This window comes from Carcharodon carcharias, chromosome 10 (assembly GCF_017639515.1).
Source record: "Carcharodon carcharias isolate sCarCar2 chromosome 10, sCarCar2.pri, whole genome shotgun sequence".
NCBI lineage: Eukaryota > Metazoa > Chordata > Chondrichthyes > Lamniformes > Lamnidae > Carcharodon > Carcharodon carcharias.
This window is the reverse complement of record NC_054476.1, coordinates 138,424,040-138,436,829: the sequence shown is the minus strand read 5'-3', so window position 1 is coordinate 138,436,829 and position 12,790 is coordinate 138,424,040. Positions and strand designations below refer to the sequence as shown.

The 12,790-nt window shown below is 45.5% G+C and overlaps 1 protein-coding gene across 2 annotated transcripts in view; it reads left to right on the top strand.

The window, feature by feature from the left end:
• The window catches only part of LOC121282961 (integrin alpha-E-like), a 312,306-nt gene that overhangs the window by 278,266 nt on the left and 21,250 nt on the right, over window positions 1-12,790 (top strand). For both annotated transcript variants that reach the window (XM_041196807.1, XM_041196806.1), the window contains exons 35-36: window positions 225-332; window positions 11,692-11,796. In XM_041196807.1, coding sequence (XP_041052741.1) covers window positions 225-332; window positions 11,692-11,796 — 213 coding nt within the window. The remainder of the gene's footprint in view (window positions 1-224; window positions 333-11,691; window positions 11,797-12,790) is intronic.

The window sequence follows — 12,790 nt, the reverse complement described above, 5'->3', positions numbered from 1 at the left end:
CATTCTGGGAGCACTCGCGTCACATGGTCTAAAGTTCAGGACCCTCCATCACCTTCTCATGGTAACAAGGGATGGGCAATAAATGTCAGCCTTCACTGGGCTTACCGCATCCCAAGAATGAACAAAGAAAAAGCTCCAGTTGAAGAGCAGGCAATAGCATGATTTCTATGATTCTATGAGTTTGTCCTTTATGAATTATATATTTATGTGTTGATTTTTCATAGGTCTGTTACATGGAGGGATGTGAATGTTGGCATTTTGCGTGCACACTCACAGAAGCAAAACAAGATATCGACCTAACGACAAAGTTGTCATTGAGCAATTTAAAACAGGTAAAATTTGAATTAGTTTCTGATGTAAAATAAGAATTTATCTTATCTGCAAATAACTATTCTATTTCATCTTGCCTCATCATGGACCTCAGCATTCGGTACTAAGTGTCAGATGTAGTATAGGCATCCAATGCTGGACTGTATCGTACAGGTATCCAGTAATGAGTTTGGGGGGCCCAATGGTACAGGTATCTAGTAATGGGTTTAGGGGCACGCTGGTACAGGTATCCAGTAATGAGTGTGCTGAGCAATGTGTTGCAGATATTCAGTAATGAACATGCAGATACTATGGTACAGGGGAGGCGATGGCGTAGTGGTATTGTCACTGGACTGGTAATCCAGAGAACCAGGGTAATGCTGTGGGGACTCAGGTTCAAATCCCACCATATCAGAGATTTTGAATTCAATAAAATATCTGGAATTAAGCCTAATAATGACCATGAAACCCATCTGGTTCACTAATCCCCTTAGTGAAGGAAAAAATCCGCTGGCCTACATGTAACTCCAGATCTGCAATAATGTGGCTAACTCTTAAGTGCCCTCTGAATAAGGGCAATTAGGGATGGGCAATAAATGCTGGCCTAGCCAACGACACCCACACCCTGTGAACAAATAAAAAAGGTATCAAATACTGAGTGTGCTGAGCAATGTGGTGCAAGTATCCAGTACTGAGTATTCAGGCACTATTCTACAAGCATCCAGTACCAGGCAGTCTGGTACAGATATCCAGTACTAAGTGTGCAGGACACTGGTACAGGTATCCATCACTCAATGTAGGGGACGCTATGGGACATGTATCCATTACTGGGCTCGGGAAAGAGCAGAAGGTGCAGGAGTCTTTGGGCTGTGCAGCATTCTCAAACTAGTACTCAGCATTGAAGACTACTGGGAACGACGACACCTGAAAGAGTGCAGTCCAGACCTTGGCACCAATGGGCAATAGACTGCACAGGAGGGAATAGAAAGCATAGAAATGCAGTTGTTATAGGAGATACCACAGTTAGGGGGACAGGCAGGCATTTCTGTAACCATCAGTGCAAATCCATTATAGTTTGTTGCTAAAAACAAAAAAACTGCGGATGCTGGAAATCCAAAACAAAAACAGAATTACCTGGAAAAACTCAGCGGGTCCAACAGCATCGGCGGAGAAGAAAAGAGTTAACGTTTCGAGTCCTCATGAACCTTCGACAGAACTGAGTGAATCCAAGAAAGGGGTGAAATATAAGCTGATTTAAGATGTGTTGGGGGGGGGGGGGCGCGGGGTGGTTGGTGGTGGGGGAGAGAAGTGGAGGGGGTTGGTGTAGTTGTAGGGACAAACAAGCAGTGATAGAAGCAGATCATCAAAAGATGTCACAGACAACAGAACAAAAGAACACATAGGTGTTAAAGTTGGTGATATTATCTAAACAAATGTGCTAATTAAGAATGGATGATAGGGCACTCAAGGTATAGCTCTAGAGGGGGTGGGGGGAGCATAAGAGATTTAAAAATATTTAAAAATAATGGAAATAGGTGGGAAAAGAAAAATCTACATAATTTATTGGAAAAAACAAAAGGAAGGGGGAAGAAACAGAAAGGGAGTGGGGATGGAGGAGGGAGCGCAAGACCTAAAGTTGTTGAATTCAATATTCAGTCCGGAAGGCTGTAAAGTGCCTAGTCGGAAGATGAGGTGTTGTTCCTCCAGTTTGCGTTGGGCTTCACTGGAACATTGCAGCAAGCCAAGGACAGACATGTGGGCAAGAGAGCAGGGTGGAGTGTTAAAATGGCAAGTGACAGGGAGGTTTGGGTCATTCTTGCGGACAGACCGCAGGTGTTCTGCAAAGCGGTCGCCCAGTTTACGTTTGGTCTCTCCAATGTAGAGGAGACCACATTGGGAGCAATGAATGCAGTAGACTAAGTTGGGGGAAATGCAAGTGAAATGCTGCTTCACTTGAAAGGCGTGTTTGGGACCTTGGACGGTGAGGAGAGAGGAAGTGAAGGGGCAGGTGTTACATCTTTTGCGTGGGCATGGGGTGGTGCCATAGGAGGGGGTTGAGGAGTAGGGGGTGATGGAGGAGTGGACCAGGGTGTCCCGGAGGGAACGATCCCTATGGAATGCCGACGGGGGGGTGAAGGGAAGATGTGTTTGGTGGTGGCATCATGCTGGAGTTGGCGGAAATGGCGGAGGATGATCCTTTGAATGCGGAGGCTGGTGGAGTGATAAATGAGGACAAAGGGGACCCTATCATGTTTCTGGGAGGGAGGAGAAGGCGTGAGGGCGGATGCACGGGAGATGGGCCGGACACGGTTGAGGGCCCTGTCAACGACCGTGGGTGGAAAACCTCGGTTAAGGAAGAAGGAGGACATGTCAGAAGACCTGTTTTTGAAGGTAGCATCATCAGAACAGATGCGACAGAGGCGAAGGAACTGAGAGAATGGGATGGAGTCCTTTCAAGTGCTAAGGAACGCAAGCTCCAACAACTCATCGACACCAACACCCATCTAGGACCCTCCACCAGTGCCTGTCCCTCCGTCCCCACCCCATCTTCCAATCCCAGCCCCAGCCGTGTATTCACTATACCCCCTGACCTTCCCCTCTGATGCTGTACGTTCAGTGCTCAGCAAAGGATTAAGTTTCATATCCTTACGCCCTCACCTCAATGAATTTCGGGCTCGGCATGATGCTGAACTCTTATTTCGTCTTCGTCTCCGGGCTCACTTCTTTGGGCAGGAGTCCTCTCCCCGTTCAACGGATCCTTTCACCCATCTCCGATATTCTCCCTCCACGTGGACCCCTCCCTCTGGATTCTTACCTTCTCTTGATCTTTTCATTGAGAACAGTCGGCACGACATTAGTCGTCTCAATTTCTCTGCTCCTCTCACCCATTCTAATCTCTCTCTCTCTGAACTTACTGCACTCCATTCTCTCAGGTCCAACCCTGACATTGTCATCAAACCCACTGACAAGGGTGGTGCTGTTGTTGTCTGGCACACTGACCTCTACCTCGCTGAGGCTGAGCGTCAACTCGCAGACACTTCCTCCTACCTCTCCCTGGACCATGACCCCACCACTGAACATCAAGCCATTGTTTCCAGGACTGTCACTGACCTCATCTCCTCTGGGGATCTTCCTCCCACAGCTTCCAACCTGATAGTCGCCCAACCTCGGACGGCCCGCTTCTACCTCCTACCCAAAATCCACAAACAGAACTGTCCCGATAGACCGATCGTCTCAGCTTGCTCCTGCCCCACAGAACTCATTTCTCATTATCTTGACTCCTTTCTCTCTCCCCTTGTCCAGTCCCTTCCCACCTACATCCGTGATTCCTCTGACACCTTATGTCACATCAGCAATTTCCAGTTCCCTGGCCCCAACCGCTTCCTCTTCACCATGGACGTCCAATCCCTCTACACCTTCATCCCCCACCAGGATGGTCTGAGGGCCCTTAGCTTCTTCCTTGAACATAGGCCCGAACAATCCCCATCCACCACTACTCTCCTCCGTCTGGCTGAACTTGTTCTCACACTGAACAATTTCTCCTTCAACTCCTCTTACTTCCTCCAAATAAAAGGTATGGCATGGGCCCCAGCTATGCTTGTCTCTTTATGGGGTATGTGGAACATTCCTTGTTCCAGTCCTACTCCAGCCCGCTTCCACAACTCTTTCTCCGGTACATCTATGATTACTTCAGTGCTGCTTCATGCTCTCGTCGGGACTTGGAAAAATTTATTAATTTTGCTTCCAATCTCCACCCCTCCATCATTTTCACATGGTCCATCTCTGACACTTCCCTTCCCTTCCTTGACCTCTCTATCTCAATCTCTGGTGATAGACTGTCCACCAATATCCATTACAGACCTACCGACTCCCACAGCTACTCGACTACAGCTCCTCACACCCCGCTTCCTGTAAAGACTCCATCTCATTCTCTCAGTTCCTTCGCCTCCGACGCATCTGTTCTGATGATGCTACCTTCAAAGACAGTTCCTCTGACATGTCCTCCTTCTTCCTTAACCAATGTTTTCCACCCACGGTCGTTGACAGGGCCCTCAACCGTGTCTGGCCCATCTCCCGCACATCCGCCCTCATGCCTTCTCCTCCTTCCCAGAAACATGATAGGGTCCCCCTTGTCCTCACTTATCACCCCACCAGCCTCCGCATTCAAAGGATCATCCTCCGCCATTTCCGCCAACTCCAGCATGATGCCACCGCCTAACACATCTTCCCTTCACCCCCCCCCCCGGCGGCATTCCGTAGGGATCGTTCCCTCCGGGACACCCTGGTCCACTCCTCCATCACCCCCTACTCCTCAACCCCCTCCTATGGCACCACCCCATGCCCACGCAAAAGATGTAACACCTGCCCCTTCACTTCCTCTCTCCTCACCGTCTAAGGTCCCAGACACGCCTTTCAAGTGAAGCAGCATTTCACTTGCATTTCCCCCAATTTAGACTACTGCTCCCAATGTGGTCTCCTCTACATTGGAGAGACCAAACGTAAACTGGGCGACCGCTTTGCGGAACACCTGCGGTCTGTCCGCAAGAATGACCCAAACCTCCCTGTCACTTGCCATTTTAACACTCCACCCTGCTCTCTTGCCCACATGTCTGTCCTTGGCTTGCTGCATTGTTCCAGTGAAGCCCAACGCAAACTGGAGGAACAACACCTCATCTTCCGACTAGGCACTTTACAGCCTTCCGGACTGAATATTGAATTCAACAACTTTAGGTCTTGAGCTCCCTCCTCCGTCCCCACCCCCTTTCTGTTTCATCCCCCTTCCTTTTGTTTTTTCCAATAAATTATGTAGATTTTTCTTTTCCCACCTATTTCCATTATTTTTAAATATTTTTAAATCTCTTATGCTCCCCCCACCCCCACTAGAGCTGTACCTTGAGTGCCCTACCATCCATTCTTAATTAGCACATTTGTTTAGATAATATCACCAACTTTAACACCTATGTGTTCTTTTGTTCTGTTGTCTGTGACATCTTTTGATGATCTGCTTCTATCATTGCTTGTTTGTCCCTACAACCACACCAACCCCCTCCACTTCTCTCCCCCCACCCAAACCACCCCCACCCCCCCCAACACACCTTAAACCAGCTTATATTTCACCCCTTTCTTGGATTCACTCAGTTCTGTCGAAGGTTCATGACGACTCGAAACGTCAACTCTTTTCTTCTCCACTGATGCTGCCGGACTTGCTGAGTTTTTCCAGGTAATTCTGTTTTTGTTATAGTTTGTTGCTTCCTTGTTGCCAGGGTATAGGACTTCATGGAGTATATGCTGAATATTTTGTAGGGGGAATGGAGTGAGCCAGAGGTTGTGGTACAAGCCAGTACCAGTGAAAGAGGGGAAATAGAGGTCCTAACGTCAGATTTTCAGCAGCTTGGGTGTAAGTTTAAAAATTAAGACCTCTAAGATAGCAATCTCAGGATTATTCCAGTACCCCACACTTAGAAATAGGATGTTAGGAAAGAACAATGCTTGGCTTGAGGCAGGAAAGAGGGTTTCAAATTCTTGAGATTAAAATGTCATGGTTTGCTCCTCATCAACAGTTCACTAGTGTGGTTGGGGAGGTTTTAAAAAAATTGGCAAGCAGGTGAGCATTATATAGAATTAGAAAAGAGGAATAAGGTGCATAAAGTAGTGTTGGATAGTACTAGAGAAGGAAGTAGTATTGATAGGAACAGACTGAGGAGGAATACACAGACAGATTTAGAATACAGGTACACAAACTGTGGCAAACAAACTGGGTAAGCACATATCTGTGGTATTATATAGTGGCACTAATGTAAATGTATCTTAAAAATGGTGAGAACTAGGCACTTAATATTCAAGTATACAAAGTGTTCAGAAAAGTTAGAGAAAATGGAGGTAAGGTGTCAGTAATGATCAGGGAAGACATTGTAGCACCTGAAAGAGGATATCCTTGCAGGGCCAAGAACTGAATCCTTGTAATTAAATGTAAGCAAAAAAAGTATGATTACACTACTTGGGAGCATTCTAGCCTCCTCACATTTCACAATACTCCAATTTTTGTGCCAACTGCAAATTTTGCCCTCCACAGCCAAGTCTGGGTCATTTAATATAGATCAAGAAAAGCAGGGGAACTAACACCAACCCCTGGGGAACCCAACTATGTACCATCCTCTAGTCCAAAAGAGGACAGTTCACCTGTTATTCAACCAACTTTGTATCTATGCTGCCACTGTTCCTTTTATTCAATGAACTTCAACTTTACTGAGAACCCTATTATGTAGCACTTTATCCTTTTTGGAAGTCTATGTATGCCACATCAACTTCATTACCCTCATGATCCCTTTCTATTACGTACATGTGAATTAGGAGCAGGAGTAGGAGATTCAGCCCCTCAATCCTGATCTGCCATTTGATAAGTTCATGGCTGGTCTGATTGTGGCCTCAGTTCTACTTTCCTGTTGAACCCCTATAACCTTTGACTCCATTGTCAGTCAAGACTTGACCTAACTCAGCCTTAAAAATATTCAGTGACTCTGCCTCCATTGTTCTCTGGGGAAGAGAATTCCACAGATTCACAGCCCTCAAACAGAAATAAATTATTCTAATCTTCATCTTAAATAGGAGACCCCTTATTTTTAAACTACATCCCCTAGTTCTAGTCTCTTTCAAGGGGAAAACATTCTCTCAGCATTTACCCTGTCAAGTCCCCTCAGGATCTTGTATGTTTCAATAAGATCACCTCTCATTCTTCTAAACTCCAATGGATACAGGCCCAACCTGTTCAACCTTTCCTCTGAGATAACCCCAAGATCAGATGAACAAACCTTCTTTGAACTGATTCTAATGCAATTATACCCTGTAAGGAGACCAAAACCATATGCCAAATCTATCTCACCCCATCAAAAAATTCAATCAAGTTAGTCAAACATGCTTTGCTTTTAACAAATCCATGCTGACTTTCCTTAATTAATCCACACTTGTCCAAATGACTTAATTTTGTTCCAAATTATTGCTTCTAAAAGCTTTCCCACCAAGGTTAAACTGCCTTGCCTGTAGTTGCTGGACTTATCCTATTTTTGAACAGGTGTGTAACATTTGCAATTCTTCAGTCCTCTGACAAACCCACAGCCACCCTACTGTCCTTAACCTGGTATCTAAGGAGGATTGGAAGGTTATGGCCAGTCTGCCTGTAATTTCCACTTTTACGCTCCTCCACATCCTCAGATAAATCTGATCCGGTCCTGGTGACTTATCGGCTTTAAATACAGATCCTCTTTCTAATACCTCTATCAACTTTTAACCGATTTGGTATCTCAACTACCCCCTCTTTCACTATGACTTTGTAACCGTCTTCTTCTTTAGCAAAGTACTCATTTGGTTCTTCAACCACATCCTCTGCCTTCATGTGTAAATCCCTTTTTGGATCCTTAATTAGCCTTACTCCTCCTTTTAACACCTTTTTACTATTTATATGTCTATGTGATGTTAAAAAGAGCCAAGTCAAAATCAAGATCAGAGCTTTTCCTTTTGGAGAAAGTCTATTGACTGTTCAGTAACTGAGCTCTCCTCCCACACACCCAGTGTCCCAGCTCTCCCCTATTTGTAAGCTCTTTTATATAATAAAAAATAAATCAATAAAATAAAATAATAAGAGGGGTGACAGCCCCTGACAGGGCACTGTAACAAAAACAGGAAAGTTAAAGGAAACTTATGTAGTTAAATTAAATTGTCATTCTTGGGGCTGATGATGCGTTCCAGACCCTACAGTGCCCAGTGTTACTCACAATAAGAGGTTGTGGTGGAAGAATTAATCCAGGCTGATCTTTAGGTTAAAGCTAGTTTATTTTCAAGCCAACTCCTCAGTACTAGTAGCTTCCACACAGTGTTCCAGCTGTATCTTATTATTGTATTTAGATGGGATAATTAATGCCCATCACCTGTTTAACTAGCAATTGTTTTTTGCCATATTAACACCCACCAGTCACAGAGTACCTCAAGCGTACCAGTGGACACAGTGTGCTCTGTCCCCAGGGACTCCTGTCTGCAAACAGAGCCACAGAAAAGGGGCAGACAGTCGAGCCAGACGACCCCCTTGACTGCCTATTGCCTGGATCTGTTAATAGCCACCTTGGGCAGGCTCAGGAGCAGGCTTATAAGGAGGTTGTCCTCCCTCCACATCGGGTGACCAAAGATCAGGAGCATGGGGCTGAAGTGCATCCAGATTTTGAGGAGTGGCCTTTCAGAGAATCGAAAAGGGGCTGCAATCGCTGGCAACCTATATAAGCATGGAACACAGACTTCTCAAGGCCACAGGAATTGCAGGCGGCCTGGGAGTCCATGAACCATCTTAATCTCTTACTGCACAGGAATGTTATTTACAAAACCCTACACGGTGGGTCTTGATGGAAAAGGGGAGGACTTCCACATAGAGATCCCTCCACTGGGCACCCCTGCCACTGCAGGACAGAACGCCATGGCGTGCCCGGATAGTTGGCGAGGGCAAACACAGGAAGGGTGTGTAGCAGCAGCTCGTACAGGAAACCCCTTTGCATCGATTGAAAAGGCACAGAGGGAATTTCTGTGAGATGGCTCAAATTTTGGGGGCGCGGCTCCCGAGAGAAGTGCCAGGACACGGGACCAATGTGAAATTCCATCCGGAAGGGAGTCGGGGGGGAGTCCACCGCATGCTTGGGCCGCCTCAACACCGAGTGCAGTCAGGTCCGAGCATCACAGTTTTAAGGCTGTGGATGGCTTAGGTTGTGAGCTGAACATCAATAGCCTCACATTACACAAGGTATTGCAGCATTATCCAGTCTGCTCCTCCGCCATCCAGCATGCCCCTGACTCTGGTAACTCCAGCAGCCCAAGCCATCAGTTACGCCAGCTACCTGAACCTGTAGTGGTGGAGGTGCAGATTCCTGAGCAGCAGCTCTCTAATGATGTTCCAGACTTTGATCAGTTCCTGGTAAAAGACAGGCAACTCCTGCAAGGAGGCATGGAAGTCTCCCAGCTCTATAAACAGGAGCTGCAGATCATAATTGAGGTGTACGCCTGGTGGAAGATATATGTAGCCAGTACACACCACTGGGGAGGGGGCACGGTGCATAGGTATCGCTGCAAGGCCTGAAGGTGGAAGGTTGCCACTTGGGTGCAAAGGCACACCAGCTCTTGACTGCCTTCCCTAAGCGGGAGACTCAGAACCTCAACAGAGACCCAGTGCATCCTTCTGTCCCAGAAGAAGTCGATGAGCTTTTTCTGTATTTTTTGTGACAAACTGAGGAAAGACTTGAGTCAGTGCTGCTAATTCTGGTTCACGTTACTGTTCACACCCAAGGTGTTTAGGGGTGAGTGGATGGATCGGATGAGCAGTACCAGCTCTGACCAATAGTCAAGGGCCAGCTGGACTCTATCACGATGACCCAGGTTGTCAGTGAGAAATTCCCAGAGTGTTCTGCAGGGGGGTGTGGAAACTCGGTGGGTGATGCAAGGGCATCCACCGTCTTACTCATTGTCCCCAGGGCCCTCCACCAAACCACCATCCTCCTCCGGATCGTCTTCCAAACTCTCCACCACATATTGTGGTGGACAGCTCAGAACCTTGTCAAACACTTTCTTAAAATCCATATAAACAACATCGAACTCATTCCCTTCGTCAATCTTCTCTGTTACCTTATTAAAAAATGCAATTAGATTAGTCAAGGACAATCTGCCTTCTACAATCTGTGCTAACTCTCGTTAATTACCTCAAACCTCTCAAGTACCTGTTAATTGTTTTCCTGATTATTTGTTGTTTTTAAAACTTTACCAACCACTGATGTTACACTGTCTGGCCTGTCGTTATTAGGACTATCCTTACACCCTTTCTTGAATAAGATTGTCACATTTGCCATTCACTAATCCTTTGGCACCTCCACAATATCCAGGGAAGATTGAAAGATTAAGGCAAGCCCATCTGCTATCTTCACTCCTGCTTCCTTTAGCAATGTGGGTTTCAAGCCATCCCAGACCAGGTGACTTATCTACCCTAGACTTGGCCAGCCTTTCCAATTTTCACCCTGTCCACTGCCTCCACTGTCTCTGTTTCTACCAATATTTTGTCAGTTTCCTCTTCCTTAGTAACCACTGATACAGATCCCTGACCTAATAGATTCTGCCCTTGATCCCTTTCGGATATCCAGTCCTAATATATACTTAATGCCACAAATCTGAGGAGTGTGCAGGGGAAGAGAAGCATGGAGGTTCATGTGCACCAACCTTTGAAGGTGGGAAGATACATTGAGAGAGTGGTTAGCAAAGCTTCATAAATAAAGGTATTGACTGCTAATGAAGGGAAGTTATTCTGAACCTTAATAAAGCTCTGGTAAGGCCACATCTAGAGTAATGTTTCCAGTTCTGATACCAGACATTAGGAAGGATGTAAGGGTCCTTGAGAGAGTGCTTGATAGGGCGGATGCTGAGAGATTGTTGGTACAGGTATTTTGTACTGAGTGTGCAGGCACTTTGCAACTGGTATTAAGTACTGAATGTGGGGGCACTATGGTACAGGTATCCAGTACCAAGTGTGCTTTCTCTTTGTACAGGTATCCAGCACCATGTGTGTAGGCACTCTGGTACAGGTATCCAGCATTGAATATGTATGCAATATAGTACATATATCTTATACCAAGTATCCGGGCACTATGATACAGGTTTCCAGTACCAAGTGTGCTGGTACTATGTTACAAGTATCCAATGCTGTGCAGAATTTAACAGGTATTGAATACTGAGTGTTGGCGACACGATCGTACATGTATCCAGTACTGAGTATAATTGATACTATGGTATGGGCAACATGACCTTTTAATATGTTTCCCTCTTGGTTACTCTCCCGTTGCATCTGAGATGAAGGAACTACATAAATAGATGAGAAGATAACGATTTAAGTTAATTACAGTTGGATTGGGAGAGGCGGTGGCATAGTGGTGTTGTCACTGGACTAGTAATCCAGAGACTCAGTGTAATGCCCTGGGGACCTGGGTTCAAATCCCACCAAGGCAGATGGTGAAATTTGAATTCAATAAAAGCCTGGAATTAAAAGTCTGATGATGACTGTGAAACGCATGCTAATTGTTATAAAAAACCGATCTGGTTCACTCATGCTCTTTAGGAAAGGAAATCTGCTGTCCTTACCTGGCCTACATGTGACTCCAGATCCACAGCAATGTGGTTGACTCTTAAATGCCCTCTGAGCAAGAGCAATTAGTGATGGGCAATAAATTCTGGCCTAGCCAATGATGCCCACATCCAATTAATACATTTTTTAAATTGCCATTTTGAATTTCTCAGGATTGTCATTATCTTTTAAGTTGTAGTAAATCTCATTTTAATTCTTCCATAAATTTATCTTTCCTTCCTCAGCTTGTAAAGAATAAGGCTGATATTGTGGTCTTGGGAGCTGTTGAGTTTGATAAAACGCTATATCAGGAAACATCTAATGCTGAAGATGTACGTCACAAGATAAAGGTAAAGCACAGAATCTACTTACTCCACAATCTACACTTAAAAATTGAGTTGGTGTGAAATATTCAGTGTTCCTAACACAGAGACAAAGTGATAATGCCTCTCCCCAACATATCAGCTATTTTATTTTTGTGTGTATGGGCCATTTCTTTAGTGTGCATTTAACATTTTTTTGCATGAGTGTACATGCATGGTAACTTAAAGGGGCTGACATGTGTGCGCTCTATCCAGGGACTTCCGAGTTGTTGTGCGACCATGCAGCTTAGGGGGAACACTGCCTGCTCCTCCCCAACCTAATACTCCCTACTCCCCTGCCCTACTTTCCCAATCCCTCCCCAATCTAGCACTACCCACAACCCCTCCCACTCTCCACTTTCCGCCCCCTTACCCCCTCCCCTCCTAATTTAGCACTTCCCATCCCTACTCTCCTCCCCATTTTCCCCAGCCCACTTCCCCATCCCTACCCCTCTAACCCTACCTGTCTCACTCTTCCATCCTGCCTTTCGCCTCCTCTCTTTCCCTTTCCATTCCCCCCACATGGCATAGGCCCATCTGACTTCCAGGTACAGGAGCTACAGATTGAAATCCAAGGAGAAATCCTCTGAAAGAAAGCTTGATATTCCTTTTTATTCATTTCATACATTTTCTTGATTTCTTTTTGCTTTTCTTCTTCCCACTGTGTTCAGGCTTTGTTTAATCCTATACTATCATGAAGGATTGCCTCTTCGTTTTGAAGTTTTGATGTATGTTCAAGAACACGTATCCTTCCTCGCAGCTCTATTGTGTCAGTATTGGACTCAGCTTTACCACTCTCTTTCAAAACATGTTTTCCCTCTGCTGCTATCTGCTTTACTTCATCTTGGTCTTACTTTTTTTGCATTTTTAATTTCAATGACTTCAACTCATCTCCAACTGCCATTAACTTTTCCTTTTGAGGTGGATGCTCCAATGTCCTTTTAAAATTAGTAGGCTGAGCATCTGACTCTTCTGACACATC